Source organism: Palaemon carinicauda, chromosome 20, assembly GCF_036898095.1.
Source record: "Palaemon carinicauda isolate YSFRI2023 chromosome 20, ASM3689809v2, whole genome shotgun sequence".
Taxonomy (NCBI): domain Eukaryota; kingdom Metazoa; phylum Arthropoda; class Malacostraca; order Decapoda; family Palaemonidae; genus Palaemon; species Palaemon carinicauda.
Window position 1 is genome coordinate 110,304,226 of NC_090744.1, and position 19,715 is coordinate 110,323,940.

Genomic DNA, 19,715 nt, shown 5'->3' on the forward strand with positions numbered 1-19,715 from the left:
ACCTTATTTCTCAAATGACAATGCCAAGTCGAACTTGAATCACTCATTTGTCAATTACATTCGAGGCTTAAACTTTCAATAAAAAGGTTGAAACTGAATAAGATAACAAATACTTCAACTTTATTCATACCTCAATCCTTCAACGACCAGATTGAGATGGATTTGGATTTGGAAGAGTGGAGTCCTTACGTGCTAAGGAAAAGTTACGAATCTCTGCTGCTCTCCTTCGGCGTCTGGGAGTTCCTGGTGCCCTACATCATCTGGGGACAGAGGGTCGTCTTCTTCTCCCTTTTAATCGTAGCTTCTGTAGGGAGAAGGTTGAGGTTACGCAGGAAATACGTCGAAGTGCTTGACAAAATTTTCTACTTCGCCAGCGCCCAGAGCCCTCCTCTCGTAGAGGAAGAGGAGGAAGAAGAAGAAGATTTGAACAAAGATAATGTAGACACTAGGTAAGTGGAGTCTAATCACCATTTTTTATGTATATTCAATTGTCTTTGCATTCATTTGATTTATTGCTTTCTTTTTTAATATGGGGGGCTTGAAAATGTACTAGAGCAAATGGTTATCACACTTTCATTTAAGAATAATTTGGTTATTTATTATAACATTCTATTCATATCAGCCTAAAATCTCACTTGTCTCTCTTCGGATGTGCTAGCGAAAGTTTGTATTGAATTTCATATCGTTCGTTCGTTTTAGAACTCCTTGCTTATAGCAAAGCATATAAAATGTCATATTGCATTTCATCATCATCATCATCTCCTACGCTTATTGACGCAAAGGGTCTCAGTTAGATTTCGCCAATCGTCTCTATCTTGAGCTTCCAATTCAATATTTCTCCATTCATCATCTCCTACTTCGAGCTTCATAGTCTTCAGCCATGTAGGCCTGGGTCTTCCAACTTTTCTAGTACCTTGTGGAGCCCAGCTGAACGTTTGGTGAACTAATCTCTCTTGGGGAGTGCGAAGAGCACGCCCAAACCATCTCCATGTACCCCTCACCATGATCTCATCCACATATGGCACTCGAGTAATCTCTCTTATAGTTTCATTTCCAACCCTGTCCTTCCATTTAACTCCCAATATCCAACATACTTATGATAAAACCTGAGTATACTTTTTACTTACCAAGATGAGGCATTTTACCTTTGAGGTGAATTAGATAATAGAAATTAATTTTTCCATATATGTAAATATTCATTCATCACCTTTGATGACTCACGTACACTAGTAATAATAATAATAATAATAATAATAATAATAATAATAATAATAATAATAACAATCTATTCTTTAACTCAGGAATATAACCTATCAATAACCTATTTTTGGTGACAAGCGTCATTCATCATCCTTATTTACTGTTCTCTCCAATAAAACAATTCGGCTATCCTGTCATTAACGCCTTTGTTCAGTGCAATCATAGATCCCGAATCACCTCATGCCGGGTCTTACTCCAACGAAGGATCCTACGCTTTCGAAGATGCCATGCCCTACATGGCAGCTGGCATGAGAGCCGTTGTACAGGACTGTGTCAACAGAAGCTTTAGTCCATCCGAACTTCGCACATGGAATATGCTTTCCAGGTAAATATAGTTAAACTTATCTTTTCCGTCGATTATAATTGTAGATAGAAAGAGAAAATGGTTATGTTTTTCCACCTAGTAGTGAGAAAACTTCAAAATCTCTCCCCCCCCCCCGTATAATGTGCATTTAAGTTAGCAGCTCTTCTATGAGGACTCTCCAAAATCAAATTAATGATCTCTAATCATGGGTAGTGCCATAACCTCTGTAACATAGTCTTCTACTGTCTTGGGTTAGAGTTCTCTTGTTTGAGGGCATACTTAGACACACTATTACATCTGTTTCCTTATTTCCTTTCCTCACTGGGCTATTTTCCCTGTTGGAGCCCTTGGTCTTATAACACCCTGCTTTTTCAAATAGGATTGTAGCTTAGCTAGTAATAACAATAATCATAACCTGTCTGCTTCCCCATAACCATATTACCATCTCACTGTGCAACTTCTTAACTTTTACTACAACTGAAGGGCTTAAGTAACTTAACCCTATTTGCACATTAGCACTGAATGAACTCCTGGACCAAAGCAAGATCATATGGCCTAGTGACTATAAAAACAGCAACAACAATAATTTTTCTTGGTCTTCATTCTTCTAAGTTGTATAAGAAATTAGGAAGGTAAATATTCGATTCTGTTGATATTTTTGATGATTCTAATGGATAACAATAAATTTGAAGCAGATTTCATTAATAAAATAATTTTCCTGTTTGAGTTTTCAACTGTGAATGCGAGAATTTATCTCCAAAATCAATCAGGTAATCAATTTGCTATTTAGGAAACAAATGATGGGTAATTTTTAAAAACCAATTTTGTATCATTAGGGAGATCAAATAACGTAAATATCTTGTAAAAACAAGTGCTTGAAAGTTTCACCATACTTTATCTTATGTGAATGATTTTACATCAAAGACAAGAACTCACTGTATATATATATATATATATATATATATATATATATATATATATATATATATATATATATGTATATATAATATATATATAATATATATATAATATAATATATATACATATATATATGTGTGTGTGTATATATACATAGATAAATATCTATATATGTATATATATATATATATATGTTTATATATATAGATGGATATATATATATATATATATATATATATATATATATATATATATATATACAGTGGGTCCTTGTCTTTGGTGCATGTAGATATACTGATCTAGTAATTTTGCAATCCTTTCGAAGGACGATGCATACAAGGAATCTTCGGCTGAGCCCTTCCCTGACGGTGTTTTGGATGGTGGGCTTCTTCATCCGGTACTTCTTCCTCCTTCCGATGAGAATGCTGGTCCTCATCCTTAGCGTCGTGACGCTGACTGTCCTCTGCACGGCTGTCGGGTTCCTCCCGGAAGGCGACTTCAAGAAGAAGGTCAATGCCTGGGTTGTCACTTGGTGCTTCGACTTTGTAGCTGGTTCTCTGTCTGTTGTGGCCAGGTATTGGGGTTCCGAGTTCTAGAGTTTATTTTCTTCGAGTCTTATTTATATAGTTTTGTTATGCAATATGTAGTAATGATAAATAAGATGTTTTCAAGTTTATGTAAAAGACATAATCTTCCTGTTAGAGATATACAATTATTAGGATTCATGAATTTAATTATTTTAAATCAAGCTTTTACTGAACTGAGTAACTTTCTCTCTCTCTCTCTCTCTCTCTCTCTCTCTCTCTCTCTCTCTCTCTCTCTCTCTCTCTCTCTCTCTGCATACACAGAGAAATTCTGCATTTATAATGTATTTTAATCCTTCAAATAAACATGGCTGATTTCTACAATATAATACCGCAATGGAAGGTTGTTAAAAGGAGAGGAGGCAAGGAAAAGGTGGGCGGAATATTTTGAAAGTTTGCTGAATGTTGAGGATGATAGGGAGGCAGATATAATTGCTGTTCCAGGTGTTGAGGTGCCAGTGATGGGAGATGAGAATGAGAGAGAGATTACAATAGAGGAAGTGAGGAGAGCACTAGATGAAACGAGAGTAGGAAAAGCATCTGGTATGGATGGTGTGAAAGCTGAGATGTTGAAGGAAGGGGGTGTGACTGTACTTGAATGGTTGGTGAGATTGTTTAATGTGTGTTTTGTGTTGTCAATGGTACCAGTAGATTGGGTCTGTGCATGTATTGTACCACTATATAAGGGTAAGGGAGATGTGCATGACTGTTGTAATTCAAGAGGTATTAGTTTGTTGAGTGTAGTTGGAAAAGTGTATGGTAGAGTACTGATTAATAGGATTAAGGATAAAACAGAGAATGCAATCTTGGAAGTACAGGGTGGTTTTAGAAGAGGTAGGGGTTGTATGAATCAGATTTTTACAGTTAGGCAGATATGCGAGAAATATTTAGCAAAAGGTAAGGAGGTGTATGTTGCGTTTATGGATCTGGAGAAAGCATATGATAGAGTTGATAGGGAAGCAATGTGGAATGTGATGAGGTTATATGGAGTTGGTGGAAGGTTGTTGCAAGCAGTGAAAAGTTTCTACAAAGGTAGTAAAGCATGTGTTAGAATAGGAAATGAAGTGAGCGATTGGTTTCCGGTGAGAGTGGGGCTGAGACAGGGATGTGTGATGTCGCCGTGGTTGTTTAACTTGTATGTTGATGGAGTGGTGAGAGAGGTGAATGCTCGAGTGCTTGGACGAGGATTAAAACTGGTAGGTGAGAATGATCATGAATGGGAGGTAAATCAGTTGTTGTTTGCGGATGATACTGTACTGGTAGCAGACACAGAAGAGAAGCTTGACCGACTAGTGACAGAATTTGGAAGGGTGTGTGAGAGAAGGAAGTTGAGAGTTAATGTGGGTAAGAGTAAGGTTATGAGATGTACGAGAAGGGAAGGTGGTGCAAGGTTGAATGTCATGTTGAATGGAGAGTTACTTGAGGAGGTGGATCAGTTTAAGTACTTGGGGTCTGTTGTTGCAGCAAATGGTGGAGTGGAAGCAGATGTACGTCAGAGAGTGAATGAAGGTTGCAAAGTGTTGGGGGCAGTTAAGGGAGTAGTAAAACATAGAGGGTTGGGCTTGAATGTAAAGAGAGTTCTATATGAGAAAGTGATTGTACCAACTGTGATGTATGGATCGGAGTTGTGGGGAATGAAAGTGATGGAGAGACAGAAATTGAATGTGTTTGAGATGAAGTGTCTGAGGAGTATGGCTGGTGTATCTCGAGTAGATAGGGTTAGGAACGAAGTGGTGAGGGTGAGAACGGGTGTAAGAAATGAGTTAGCGGCTAGAGTGGATATGAATGTGTTGAGGTGGTTTGGCCATGTTGAGAGAATGGAAAATGGCTGTCTGCTAAAGAAGGTGATGAATGCAAGAGTTGATGAGAGAAGTACAAGAGGAAGGCCAAGGTTTGGGTGGATGGATGGTGTGAAGAAAGCTCTGGGTGATAGGAGGATAGATGTGAGAGAGGCAAGAGAGCGTGCTAGAAATAGGAATGAATGGCGAGCGATTGTGACGCAGTTCCAGTAGGCCCTGCTGCTTCCTCCGGTGCCTTAGATGACCGCGGAGGTAGCAGCAGTAGGGGACTCAGCAGTATGAAGCTTCATCTGTGGTGGAAATGTGGGAGGTTGGGCTGTGGCACCCTAGCAGTACCAGCTGAACTCGGCTGAGTCCCTGGTTAGGCTGGAGGAACGTAGAGAGTAGAGGTCCCCTTTTTGTTTTGTTTCTTGTTGTTGTCGGCTACCCCCCAAAATCGGGGGAAGTGCCTTTGGTATATGTATGTATGTATGTAATACCGCATTTTCCATCCCAAAGGTTCCACGACATCGAAAATCGACCGTCCCATGGAATAGCAGTTGCAAATCATACCTCCCCTATAGATTCTATGGTTTTAGCAACGGATCAATGCTATGATATGGTAAGAAGACTGGTTGAGGCTCATTTATGTTCACGTATGGTATTATGATTTAAAAAAAATCAGTAATGTTGGATCTGGTCCCTATTTTGGTGGGTAACTACCAGATAAAGACTGACACGCTCAGCACATTACAACATTACATAGTAAACTAAAGAAAACTAAAATGTTCTTGACTAAAATTAACTTCCAAACTGCTACAGGTGGGCCAAAAAGCCACGGGACTTCTAGGAATGTTCATGACTGCTCTGTCAAAGTCTTCTGGCCACATCTGGTTTGATAGATCTGAAGCTAGGGACAGAAATGCTACATTCAATAAGTAAGTCTTCTTTATCTAGTTTTATTGATATTGGTTTTTCTATTCGAATTTTGTTTCTGGTTATATGCTTAATCAATTTTTTGTGTTTAGTAAACCGGTCTGTTATTGTTTGTGATGAATATTATGGTTTGCTGTAATAAATTAACTTTTTATGGAGGTTTTACTTTTTAATCGTTTTTTCTACGTTCTATTTCTAATGTTTTTTTTTTTTTTTTTTTTTTTTTTTTTTTTTTTTTTTTTTTTTTTTTTTTATACAAAACTTGATAGATTTATTGTTTAGGAAGCTAGTGATTTCTAAACAAGAAGTGGCTATAATAGTTAAAGCAAGATTTCTTTATTTAATGTAATTTTAAATTTGCTGTTGTTACACACATATACAGACACACTAACACACGCATATATATATATATATATATATATATATATATATATATATATATATATATATATATATATATATATATATATATAGCCTACATATGTGTGTGTATGTTTATGTTTGTGTACAGGTATAAGTAAACTAATAAATCGTATGAATACAAAACATGCATTCATATTAAAGATAATTTAGGTTAAGCTGTAACCTTAAAGAAACCAAAGGCTTAATCTAATACACACCAACAATTCCTCTTGTGTCGTCTGCTGTCAATTCCACGACAACCAGGTTGCAGACGCATGCGCAGAACACCAAACTGCCACCTATTCTCATTTATCCGGAGGGCACTTGCGTCAACAACACGGCCGTCATGCAGTTCAAGAAGGGCGCTTTCGAGGTAATTATCTATTCTAGTTGATTTCAAAGTCCCGTAGCGGCGCGCTTTTGAAGTAAAACTGAGTGATAGAAAGATGAATTTAGTTGATGAATAAGCTTTGATAAACGAGGAATGTAAGGTTGAAAAAAAGGAGAATAATTAAAGAAAAAAATTCCCTCTTTATATATATATATATATATATATATATATATATATATATATATATATATATATATATATATATATATATATATATATATATATATATATATATATATAGGGTGTGTATTGAAAGAGTGACATTTCGAAAGAGTGACATAACACAAGAGTGACAAACATGAATAAAAATTCTAAAGAGTGACATAACGAAAGAGTGACAAACCGAAATAGAAATTCAAAAGAGTGACATAACAAAAGAGTGACAAAGCTAAATTAGAATTCAAAAGATTGACAAATTGAGGCCTCTTTTTCTCTCTAATTCTAAACTAGTGGTTATGCTAAATAGTAGTTGTGGATACTTTTCTTTTTTTTCTCTTTCTTTCTCCTTTCTGTCTCTTTTTCAATAATTTCGAGAAAATACTTTAGTTGTCTGAGAGTTTTCGGCCGGATTGTGTTATACTTATAGAGAAGATTTTTTTCCCAAATCCGGCTGCCCATAATGGACGAATACAATTTTGTGAAATCTCAAAAATGAAAAGAAAAGTTAGTCTATAGAGGGCACATATATCGACATCAAAGATCCCGAGAACAAAATCATTATTTCAGGTGCGAGGACAAAAACTGTGGTGGTGCTGCAACACTTCGTGGGATTCAGCTTTTTAATACACAAGGTGGTATGATATCTGAAGGAAAGGAACATAACCATGCACCGATTGCTGGGAGAAATGATGTACTACAATGTACTGATGAAGTGAAAGGTGTGGCAAAGAGTACAAATGCTACACCGGCGGCAATCGTGTAGGAAACCAGACAGAAAATAGATATAAACTATGCTGTTGAAATGCCATCTACATCAGCTATAAGACAAGCTATTCATCGTATACGTAAAAAAGAATTTCCAGTGGAAGCAAATTCTGCCACTGATTTAGTAATCCCAAATAAGCTGAAAGTTACTCATACTGGGGAAAGAAACTTCCTTTTGTATGACACCAAGACCGAAAGAGAGACTTTGAATGCAGAATTTGAGGAGGAAGAGGTACAGGAAAGAATTCTAGCTTTCGGTAGTGAAAATAATTTACGAAGACTAGCCGAGTCGGATATCTGGTTCCTTGATGGGACATTCCTAAGCAATTCTATCAAATATACACTGTCCATTACATATTCCAGGGGCAAATATTACCGGCTGTCTATGTGTTGCTGCCTCTGAAAACAACGCAGATATATTCATCAATGCTAGAACATTTACTTTCAGTTGCAGGAGCAAAAGAAATTCAGTTAACTCCTAGATTCATCTTGATAGATTTTGAGTTATCTTGTATCAAAGCTCTCCAAGAAAAATTTCCCGAGGTTAGAATAACCGGATGCTTTTTCCACCTATGTCAAAGTATTTACCGAAGTATTCAAAAGTATGGCCTCGTTGATGTATACAAAAATAATTGCGATTTAGCTTTAGGTTACTGAATCAGTTTTGGTAACCAGTGTCACTCTTTTGATCAATATAATAAATTGTCACTCTTTTGTTATGTCACTCTTTTGATCTGTCACTCTTCTGAGTAGCATTTTTGTCGCTCTTATGTTATGTCACTCTTCTGAATTGTCACTCTTTTGAAGAGATCCCATATATATATATATATATATATATATATATATATATATATATATATATATATATATATATATATATACACATATATACATACATATATATACATATATATATATATATATATATATATATATATATATATATATATACAGTATATGTATATTTATATATATATATATATATATATATATATATATATATATATATATATAGCCTATAAGGAGGGGCCCCCATATTATAATAAAATTCAAGAACTCCATCAACGTTTCAAGCTGGAGCCCCTAAATGTTAGGTTCCACAGACTTAGCCAAAAAGCTTGGGGTAAATTAGTCATTGACGATGACGACCTTTGCGCGGTTACAAGGACTCTCTCTAACGAACATACTCGAGATCATAACTGGTGGAGGAGACTAGATCCCAAAGTCAATTGTGATCCGCCCCGACCGAGATATATCTCAACTGACTAAAACAACATAAATAAATATTTTTAATTAATAAGTCAAATTGATTTTCAATAACAAACTTCATTACTAATTTGACATCATAACTTTTTTGCCTTCGAATAGGTCCATCAGACATTCTTCTTGCAGCAGGGCTAGATGCGTGAACTAAAAAACCCTTCCTCTCCCTTCTCGTCCTTTCCCTTCCTATCCGATCTTGGCTACCTATCAGGTGGCCCCTTAATCAACCTAATATTGCACGAGGGTCTGCCCCTCTCTTTTACTCTCCTCCTATACTTCCTTTTCTCCCTTTTTTCTTACTCCTTCTCTTCCCGAGTACCTGCCGTAGGGCTATAAACAGGATTGTATCCAGGGGTACTCTTCCTTATCCCTTATTCCCCACTTCCCTATCCTTATCCTTGTTGTATATATATATATATATATATATATATATATATATATATATATATATATATATATATATATATATATATATAAGTTTAGTCCTTAAGATGTCCGTTAAAGACAAAATAATTGTAGCTAATATTGGAAACCTCCCTGCCTGGCGATATGTTCGATGGGGGTTCTTACCCTCTATCCTCTCATTCCAGATCGACAGCGTGATCTACCCCATTGCCATAAGATTCGACCAACGTTATGGCAACGCCTTCTGGTACCAGGACACCTTCCTGCCTTACGCATTCGACATGATGACATCGTGGGCCATCGTCTACGACGTGTGGTATATGCCGCCGGTTCGACGGAGAGAAGGCGAATCTGCCGTTGCTTTCGCTCAGAGGTGAGAATGGTTTTTTTTTTTTTTTTTCCCTTTTTTTTTTTTATTGTGTAGGGATGAGAATGATGTAGTGTTTGCTTAGGGATGAGATTGGTGTCGTTTTTGCTTAGAGGCGAGAATGGTGTCGATTTTGCTTAGGAATGAGATTGGTGTAGTTTTTGCTTAGAGATGAGATTGGTGTAGTTTTTGCTTAGAGGCGAGAATGGTGTCATTTTTGCTTAGGAATGAGAATGATGTAATTATTGCTTAGGGGTGAGAATGGTGTAGTTTTTTGCTTATAGGTGAGATTGGTGTCGTTTTTGCTTAGAGGCGAGAATAGTGTATTTTTTGCTGGGGGATGAGAATGGTGTCGTTTTTGCTTAGAGATGAGAATGATGTAATGTTTTGCTTAGGGATGAGAATGATGTAGTTTTTTTGCTTAAAGGTGAGATTGGTGTAGTTTTAGCTTAAAGGCAAGAATGGTCTATTTTTGGCTGAGGAATGAAAATGGTGTCGTTTTTGCTTAAGGATGAGAATGACGCAAGTTTTTGCTTAGGGATGAGAATGGTGTAGTTTTTTGCTTAAATGTGAAATTGGTGTAAATTTTGCTTAGAGGCGAGAATGGGGTAATTTTTGCTTAGGGATGAGATTGGTGTAATTTTTGCTTAGAGTTGAGAATGGTGTCATTTTTGTTTAGGGATGAGATTGGTGTCATTTTTGCTTAGAGCTGAGAAAGGTGTAGTTTTTTGCTTAAAGGTAAGATTGGTGTCGTTTTTTGCTTAGGGATGAGATTGGTGTAGTTTTTGCTTAGGGATTAGAATAATGTAATATTTGCTTAAAGGTGAGATTTATGTAGTTTTTGCTTAGGGTTTAGAATAATGTAAGATTTGCTTAAAGGTGAGATTGGTGTAGTTTTTGCTTAGAGGCGAGAATGGTGTATTTTTCGCTGAGGGATGAGAATGATGTAGTTTTTTCTTAGGGATGAGAATGGTGTCGTTTTTGCTTAGGGATGAGAATGGTGTCGTTTTTGCTTAGAGATGAGAATGGTGTCGTTTTTGCTTAGAGGGGAGAATGGTGTCATTTTTGCTTAGTGATAAGAATGGTGTAATTTTTGCTTAGGGATGGGAATGGTGAAGTTTTTTTTCCATAAAGGTGAGATTGGTGTAGTTTTTGCTTAGAGGCGAGAATTGTGTTTTTTTTTTTTTTTTTTTTTTGCAGAGGGATGAGAATGGTGTCGTTTTTGCTTAGGGATAAGAATGATGCAATTTTTGCTTAAGGGCGAGAATGGTGCATTTCTTTGCTTAAAGGTGAGATTGATGTAGTTTTTGCTTAGTGGCGAGAATGATGTAATTATTGTTTAGGGATGAGAATGGTGTATTTTTTGCTTAAATGTGAGATTGGTGTAGTTTTTGCTTAGGTATGAGAATGATGTAATTATTGCTTAGGGATGAGAATGGTGTATTTTTTGCTTAAATGTGAGATTGGTGTAGTTTTTGCTTAGGTATGAGAATGATGTAATTATTGCTTAGGGATGAGAATAGTGTATTTTTTGCTTAAATGTGAGATTGGTGTAGTTTTTGCTTAGGTATGAGAATGATGTAATTATTGCTTAGGGATGAGAATGGTGTATTTTTTGCTTAAATGTGAGATTGATGTAGTTTTTGCTTAGGTATGAGAATGATGTAATTATTGCTTAGGGATGAGAATAGTGTATTTTTTGCTTAAATGTGAGATTGGTGTAGTTTTTGCTTAAGGATGAGAATGGTGTCATTTTGCTTAGGGATGAGAATGGTGTATTTTTTTGCTTAAATGTGAGATTGGTGTAATTTTGCTTAAGGATGAGAATGGTGTCATTTTGCTTAGGGATGAGAATAGTGTAGTTTTCCCCTTAAAGGTGAGATTGGCGTAGTTTTTGCTTAGAGGCGAGAATTGTGTATTTTTGCTGAGGGATGAGAATGTCGTTTTTGCTTAGGGATGAGAATGATGCAATTTTTGGTTAAGGGTGAGAATGGTGTAGTTTTTTCTTAGTGGCGAGTATGGTGCATTGTTTGCTTAGGGATGAGAGTGGTGTCATTTTTGCATAGGAATGAGAATGATATAATTATTGCTTAGGGATGAGAATGGTGGAGTTTTTTGCTTAAATGTGAGATTAGTGTAAGTTTTGCTTAAATGTGAGATTAGTGTAAGTTTTGCTTAGAGGCGCGAATGATGTAGTTTTTGCTTAAGGATGAGAATGGTGTAATTGGTGTAATTTTTGCTTAGGGATGAGAATGGTGTAATTTTTTGCTGAGGGATGAGAATGGTGTAGTTTTTTTTCCTTGAAGGTTAGATTGGTGAAGTTTTTGCATAGAGGCGAGAATTGTGTATTTTTTGCTGAGGGATGAGAATGGTGTCGTTTTTGCTTAGGGATGAGAATGATGCAATTTTTGGTTAATGGTGGGAATGGTGTAGCTCTTTGCTTAAAGGTGAGATTGATGTAGTTTTTGATTAGTGGCGAGTATGGTGCATTTTTTGCTTAGGGATGAGAATGGTGTCGTTTTTGCTTAGGTATGAAAATGATGTGATATTTGCTTAGGGGTGAGAATAATTGAATTTTTCAGAATGGATTTGGCGTTTATATTTTTATAGCTGAAAGAATGCAATTTATAGTTCTTATTCAAAGGTGAGAATTAATGAATGAATAAGTTTGGGAGACTGTTTCTTTATATGTAGGAGAATGAAAATGAAAATAAATTATGTACAGAGTACTAAAAGAAAAAAAAAACTGATGTTTTTGTTTAAATGTAAAAATCAATGAGAAAACGAACCAAAATAACTTTTATTTAGGAGAGAATAATTGATGGAATAAATCTGGTGTATTTTTTCAAAGGTGAAAATGATTGTATAAATCATAAATTCGATTTGAGTAATAAATTCAACGTGGTCTTTTTTTCTGAGACGAGAACAGAACAAGAGTCAAAAGGAATTTAGTCTTTCGCTGAAAATTAAGAATAGTTGAAAGCATGAATCTTGTGTAGTTTTCGCCTAGAGTTGAGAATTGAAATAGTCAATTTTGGTGTCTTTATTTATTCAGAGTTAAAGATAGTTGGTAAAATGAACCTTATGTAGTCTTTTTGATTTGAGGATAGTTAAGAAAATGTACCAAGTTCAAGAAAAACATTCATTAGTGATATACATATGATTATTTTATGTCCAGGTCTTAGTATTTATTCTATTTAAGTGCCTACGCTTATTCTATCTTCTAGAGTAAAAACGATGATAGCTCACAGAGGAGGTTTCGTCGAATTAGCGTGGGATGGCCTCATCAAGCTTCACATAAACAAAGAAGAGGTTTGGAAGAAGAAGAGAGACTTATTGAAAGATAAACAACAGCAAGCATTCGCTCGGCATCTCAGTCAACCTAACGGAGATGAAGAAGAAGAAGAACAAAACAATAAACAAAACAACGATGAAGGGACGAAGAAGAATGATTGAGCTAATTCTATTTCGCTTTTTATTTTTTAGTGTGTGTTTGTATTTTGGAAGAAAATCGATAAATGAATGTGGAAAAAGGCGCATTTTTTTTTCCATTTAGAAACAGCCCTCAATTGCACCAAATTAGGGTACACTCTAACACACGATTCTGTCTTATTTTTTTCTTTTTTTTCTTTTTTTTGAAGTTTTTATAGTTTATATAAGAAAGATCTATTTTAATGTTGTTACTGTTATTGAAATATTTTATTTTAGTTGTTCATTACTTCTATTATAGTTTATTTATTTCCTTATTTCCTTTCCTCACTGGACTATTTTTTCCTGTTGGAGCCCTTAGGATTATAACATCCTGCTTTTACAATAATAATAATAATAATAATAATAATAATAATAATAATAATAATAATAATGATAGTAATAATAAAATGAATATTATAATTAATAATAATAATAATAATAATAATAATAATAATAATAATAATAATAATAATAATAATAATAATAATAATAACGTGAAGTAGCCAGGTTCTAAAGAAATGTGGCTGGAAATGTCAGATATTAATTAAAACTGACCGGGGTATTTTCTAGTAAATTTCTCCATATGAGAAATAAATTTAAATATGTTTCATAAATATTTATTGAACATGCTTTTACCAAGGCATTTTCGTAAAAAAAAAAACTGCATTAATCTGGACTGATATGTTTCTGATTACTTCTAGGCCTACTGTAGCTACCATCTCTCCTCAACCAAGCAACCCCTTCTTATTCTTTCATTAAGAAGCTGAAATCTCTCTTGTTTTGAAGTGTTTCGATAATGTGGATTTGACACTTGAACACGGAGTACGCTTTGTGATGCTCTATTGTAAATACCTAAGAATGTTTACGATAAACATATTTTTTATGTCCTGTATAAGATATAAAAATACAGGTCTATTTTGATTCTGTAAGGCACAGAGTTTCCATGTGTGATAGGACTAGGAAAACTGTCCTTAAAGTAAATGAAAATAAATATACAATAGGTCTTTGAATAACTGCTTGAGGGTACACTCGAGCACACTATTATATCTTATTTCTCTTCCTCTTGTTATTTTGAAGTTTTTATAGTTTATATATGCAAGATTTATTTGATTGTTATTATTCTTAAACTTCTCTTGTAGTATATATCCTTATTTCCTTTCCTCACTGTGCTATTTTCCCTGTTGGAGCCCTTAGGCTTATAGCATTCTGCTTTTCCAACTAAGGGCTTATTGCATCCTGCTTTTCCAACAAGGGGTGTAGCTTAGCAAGTAATAATAACAATAACGCTGATTTAAAAACAAAAATGTAACGTATTTAACTGAAGGAAACCAGGCCCAGTTCTGTTTACAGGTTATTAATGTTTATATGGCATCACATTCACTTTGCAGCAAATGTTTTTATGTTGAACAGGCTGACATAAGTCTTTTAAAAGTTTATGTATAACATATCTGTTTTGACGTTGTTACTGTTTTTAGCATGATTTATTGTTAATTTATTTTCATCATTTATTTATTTCCTTATTTCCTTTCCTCACTGGGTTACTTTTCCCGGTTGGAGCCCTTGGGCTTATAGCATCTTGCTTTTCCAAATTGGATTGTAGCTTGGATAGTACTATAACGTTAAAATAAATCTTGCATATATAAACCATAAAAACTTCAAAATAACAAGAGGAAGAGACATAAGATAGAATAGTCTGCTCGACTGTACCCTCACGCAGTTATTCAAAGACCTATTGTACGTTTATTTTAATTTACTTTAAGGACAGTTTTCCTGGTCCTATCACACATGGAAACACAGTGCCTAACATAATCAAAATAGGCCTGTATTTTTATATCTTATACAGGACCTACAGAATATGTTTGTGGTATACGTTCTTAGGTATATAATAATGGTTGTTGGGCAATTATGTTATTTCCCACCCCAAGTCGTTTGCTCAATTCGTAAACATAAGAAGACGGTCGACTCGTTGTTCGTTGTTCAGTCATTTGGTGTTTAGTATTGTGTGTGATTATAGCTCCGTATTCCGCGCATCTTAAACATTATCAAGACATCAATTTCTACGGTTTTTCCTGGTAAAAGTAAGTCTGAAAAGTCTAAGATTTATATCATTATTGATTATAATTTGATAATTGTGTAATATAAACCTTGTTATGATAGGTAGCAAGTAGGCGTGTTGAATTCTGTGCAGTGTTTTGTTTTTTACTCGTTTTCATCTTTATATATATGTAGCCTATATCTATATATCGTATTGCGTAACTCTAGCCTATACTCACTTTATTTTAAGGGCTGTTTTCTCGGTCCTATCACTCTGCGAGGTTTAAATCACTATCATTTCCACTTCAAAGGCCGAATGATCAATTCTTATCTTTGCGTTTCATTGGATAATTTGAAGTGATTAGTTCGTAATCACGTGAACGTATTGTGTTGGTCAAGGAGTAGAAAAAGTAGAAAGAATACTACTGGAGAAAGTAATTGATACTTAAAATACGCAATTTCGTTCATCTATAGGCTACACCCTAAAATGAGGAAGCCTGTAGCCTACAACATGGCTGCAGGTGAGCTGGCAAAGAAAGTTGCCAAGGTTTAGATAATTATCCATTTCTCGATTAATTTAGTGATGTGTACAATAGGTTTTACAGTTTATTTTTATTCACGTTAGTTTCATCATTGATCTTCTTAATATTTACTAAATCGTAAACCTATCTAATATCCCTCATCCTTATTATTCGCCCTTTGGGGAAAAATCCACGTTATAAAGGATTAAATATCACGTCATGACATGTTTAAGATCCTCGCGTGGCTTGGGTATCACCAAACCTAGGTATCACATAGTAGGCAAATGTGTACTCGAGTTTTGAGCTCTGATAGAAGGTCCTTCCAGTAGCTTCTTACTGTATGATATTTCTGCGAGTGATTATACAAGAGAATTGCCGTCAGGTATCACGGGGTTCTAACACCCGGAATGACTATCCTAAGATATCGTGTATAATCAGGGACTTATTCTTAGTTAACCATAGATATCTGCACCCCAAACAGACTTAACCCAGTCTAGGATAAAGGATTAAATACCACGTCATGACATGTTTAAGATCCGCGCATGGCTTAGATATAGCTGAGCCCAGGTATCACGTAAGATGCAAATCTGATACTCGAGTTTTATCTCCTTTAATGTTTTCATCGTAAGCGTTATCTTTTATCAGGAGATACTGTTAACCGTAATAAGAAAACAAGGCAGATAAGATATGTTTTTTTTTTTTTTTTTTTTTTTTTTTTATGATCCAGAAGTATGAATGGAAATGCTACTGGTTTTTTTTTTTTACTGGAGTGTTTTGTTTTTGTTACTTCATTTATGCTTCTGTTCTTGAGCTTGATTAGAACTATAGATTCTTTCCAGTCGTTCGAAATTTTGGGAACATATACATAGTTTTTTAAGCTAGATTACTAGGTTAAAGAATAACTGTAGTCTCTTATAATGAAGTTTTCAGTATTTTGTCATATGTCCTTGCGATGCTAATTGGATAATCAAATAAATACGTAACGAATTACTCATTTTGATAATAATATACACATAAATCATGCTTTAAATAAATGCTACTAATTTTAGCTAATATATAGTCTATGTATAATAATATTGATATACCCATGTATAGGTATGCATTATGTAACATCATAATCATCAGCCGTTGCTGGTCCACTTCAAAATAAAGGGGCCAGACATGTCTTTCCACCACTGTCTGTTTATGGTCTTTCCATACCACTCCACACAAACTTTCTTAGTTCGTCAATCCATTGTCTTCTCTTCATTCTCCTGCTTCTTTTGCAATCTCTAGGGAGGGACACATTCTGTTATTCTCAATGCTCATCTGTTATTGGTATTATTATAGAAATACACGGGACAAACTTTCTAATAAAAAACATAGGGTATATTTAGAAATACTCTTCTTTTCTTTGAAAATAGCCTTTCTTCCCCTCGCAAATAAATAGTTATTAAGATATACCCAAATATATGCTACGGTAGTGAGGGCCACCCAGTGGGAACCACATGTTTTGGGTGGGGAAAATTTACTGGCAAATCGATAAATCATAAAGTAAGGAATTATTTATGATTTACTTTATTAATATGTAAGGATTTATTTGTGATTTACTTTTAGTTTGTGACTTGGGAAGGGGGGTCTTGGGGTTGTGACCTGAGAACTACTAGGTTAGGTTAGGTTGGTTTGTTAGTTTCGGTGCCCTTTTACAAATGTCAAAAGTGTTAAATAATAAAGTTTGTGACCTGGAATGTAGGTCCCTGGGCTTGCCCCCCAGATAGGGGTTATGACCTGAGAACTATAGGTTAGGTTAGGTGGGTTTGTTAGGTTCTGTGCCCTTTTACAAATCTCAAAAGCTTTAAATAATCAGGTTTGTGAACTGGAAGGGGGTTCCCCAGGGATTGCCCTCCGGCTAGTTGTTTTGACCTGGGAACTACTAGGTTAGGGTAGGTGAGTTTGTTAGGTTCTGTGCCCTTTTACAAATCTCAAAAGTGTTAAGTAATCAGGTTTGTGAGCTGGAAGTAGGGTCCCCGGAGCTTGCCCCTAAATAGGGGTTGTGACCTTGGAACTACTAGGTTAGGTTAGATGTGTTTGTTATATTTTGTGCACTTTTACACATCTCAAAATGTTAAACAATCAGGTTTGTGACCAGGAAGTGGGGGTCCCCAGTGCTTGCCCCCCAGGCTAGGGATTGTGACCTGGGAACTGCCAGGTTAGGTTAGATGGGTTTGTTAGGTTCTGTGCCCTTTTACAAACCTCAAAAATGTTAATCAGTATTGTGATCTGGAAGGGGGTTCCTAGTCGCTTGCCCCCCAGTTAGGTGTTTTGACCTGTGAACTACTAGGTTAGGTTAGGTGGGTTTTTTAGATTCTTTTCCCTTTTACAAATCTCAAAAGTGTTAAATAATCAGGTTTGTGATCTGGAAGGGGGGTCCCAGGGGCTTTCCCTCTGGCCATGGGTTGTGACCTGTGAACTACTAGGTTAGGTTAGGTGGGTTTTTTAGGTTCTGTTCCCTTTTACAAATCTCAGGTGCTAGATAATCACGTGTTGTCCTGTTTTCGCACACCCAAAATCCCAGGTTCCCACCTGTATCCATCAGGAAGGGAGCAGGGTCCTTAACAGTAGAATGGCTTATTTGCAGTGGAAATATAGGTCCAAATCATTGGAACCAAATAATTTTCTGTGGTAGAAGTTTTTTTCCTCTTAGAAATGTTGTCCCATGTTTTTCTATAGATTTATCCTATTATCGGTCATTCTCATTATATGTTCTGCCCATGTCCATTTCTTTGTTTTAATATTATCCTCTACTTTAGTTTGCTCTCTTAGCCATATTGCTCTTTTTTCTGTCGTGTTATTATTCCCATCATTATTCTTTCCATAGCTCACTGAGTTGTAAGTAATGTTTCGTATGCATAACTAAATACTGGTGGGACCATCTTATTAGATACAAGTAACATTAAAGCATATGCTCATAATGCATATTCAATTACTTTACTTTAGGGAGTGTTTTTCTGGTCTTACACTGCAGGGGAACCCTACTCCCGATAGGACCTTCAGACATTTTAAATTTATCGTATACATTCCAAGACATTCAGTATTACACACCGCATATTGCTTGTTTATTGTCAAATCTGCATTATTGAAGTATTTAGAAAAGTTTTAAGTCTTTCGGATGTCTAGTGGGAGCTTATTGTATAGTCTTGGGGCCACATATTTCAAAGCTCTAGAACCTAGAGTAAACTTGTATTTCATCATCATCATCATCTCCTCCCATGCCTATTGACGCAAAGGACCTCGGTTAGATTTCGCCAGTCATCTCTATCTTGAGCTTTTAATGTAATACTACTCCACTCATCATCTCCCACTTCACGCTTAATAGTTCTCAACCATGTAGGCCTACTATGCTTTTCTGGCAAAAAAGTGTGTTTTTCTTTAATATCTCCCATACTAATTACTTGATAGAATGGTACATTAACACAGTACTCTATTGACCTCCCCCTAATTTTTGATACTTTAATGCATTGGCAAATCAAGTTAATTAAGGCGTTTACTCTTATCCTGATGAAGCCCAAGCCAAGCCAAGAGGTAAAGCAATTTGAATACCTACATTCCCCCGTCACTCCCTTTTCCTTCCCTCCCTCTGTCTAGACCCTCCTCCCATCCCTCCAGTAACCCCCTTTCCTAGTCTCTCCGGCATCAGTTACTCTACTTTCTCTGTAACCTGTTATGTTTGTTAACAACTGATAGAATTGATATGTTGGATTCTTGTTATAATTCTTATTAATATTTCATGATATTATTGTATTTTGTCAGGGTGTATAAGGAGTTCATAAACTTTAGCCTATTTATCCAACTTGATGAACCTTCCCTAAGGGCTTCTTGAAACTGTGTAAAAATAATGAAACACGTGTTTTCCAAAGAGCATGCCCAAACCATCTCCATCTACCCCTCACCATAATCATACACATTTGGCACTCGGGTAATCTCTCTTATAGTTTCCTTTCTAATCCTGTCGTGCCATTTAACTCCAATATTCGTCTGAGGGCTTTGTTCTCAAATTTACTAAATCTGTTGGAGATTGTTTCATTGTCATGCCATGACTCATGTCTGTACAGTAACACAGATGACACTAAACTGATATATGGTCTGATTTTAATATGTAACTTAGGCGATTTGATTTC

At 35.6% G+C, this 19,715-nt stretch overlaps 1 protein-coding gene across 1 annotated transcript in view; it reads left to right on the forward strand.

The window, feature by feature from the left end:
* Positions 1-13,116, forward strand: part of LOC137659600 (glycerol-3-phosphate acyltransferase 3-like) — a 15,589-nt gene extending 2,473 nt beyond the window's left edge. The window contains exons 2-9 of the mRNA XM_068394448.1: positions 151-449; positions 1,415-1,585; positions 2,808-3,056; positions 5,364-5,466; positions 5,667-5,782; positions 6,447-6,555; positions 9,351-9,538; positions 12,760-13,116. Of these exons, the coding sequence (XP_068250549.1) occupies positions 157-449; positions 1,415-1,585; positions 2,808-3,056; positions 5,364-5,466; positions 5,667-5,782; positions 6,447-6,555; positions 9,351-9,538; positions 12,760-12,988 (1,458 nt within the window). The 5' untranslated portion in view covers positions 151-156 and the 3' untranslated portion in view covers positions 12,989-13,116. The remainder of the gene's footprint in view (positions 1-150; positions 450-1,414; positions 1,586-2,807; positions 3,057-5,363; positions 5,467-5,666; positions 5,783-6,446; positions 6,556-9,350; positions 9,539-12,759) is intronic.
* The last annotated feature ends 6,599 nt before the right edge of the window (positions 13,117-19,715 follow it).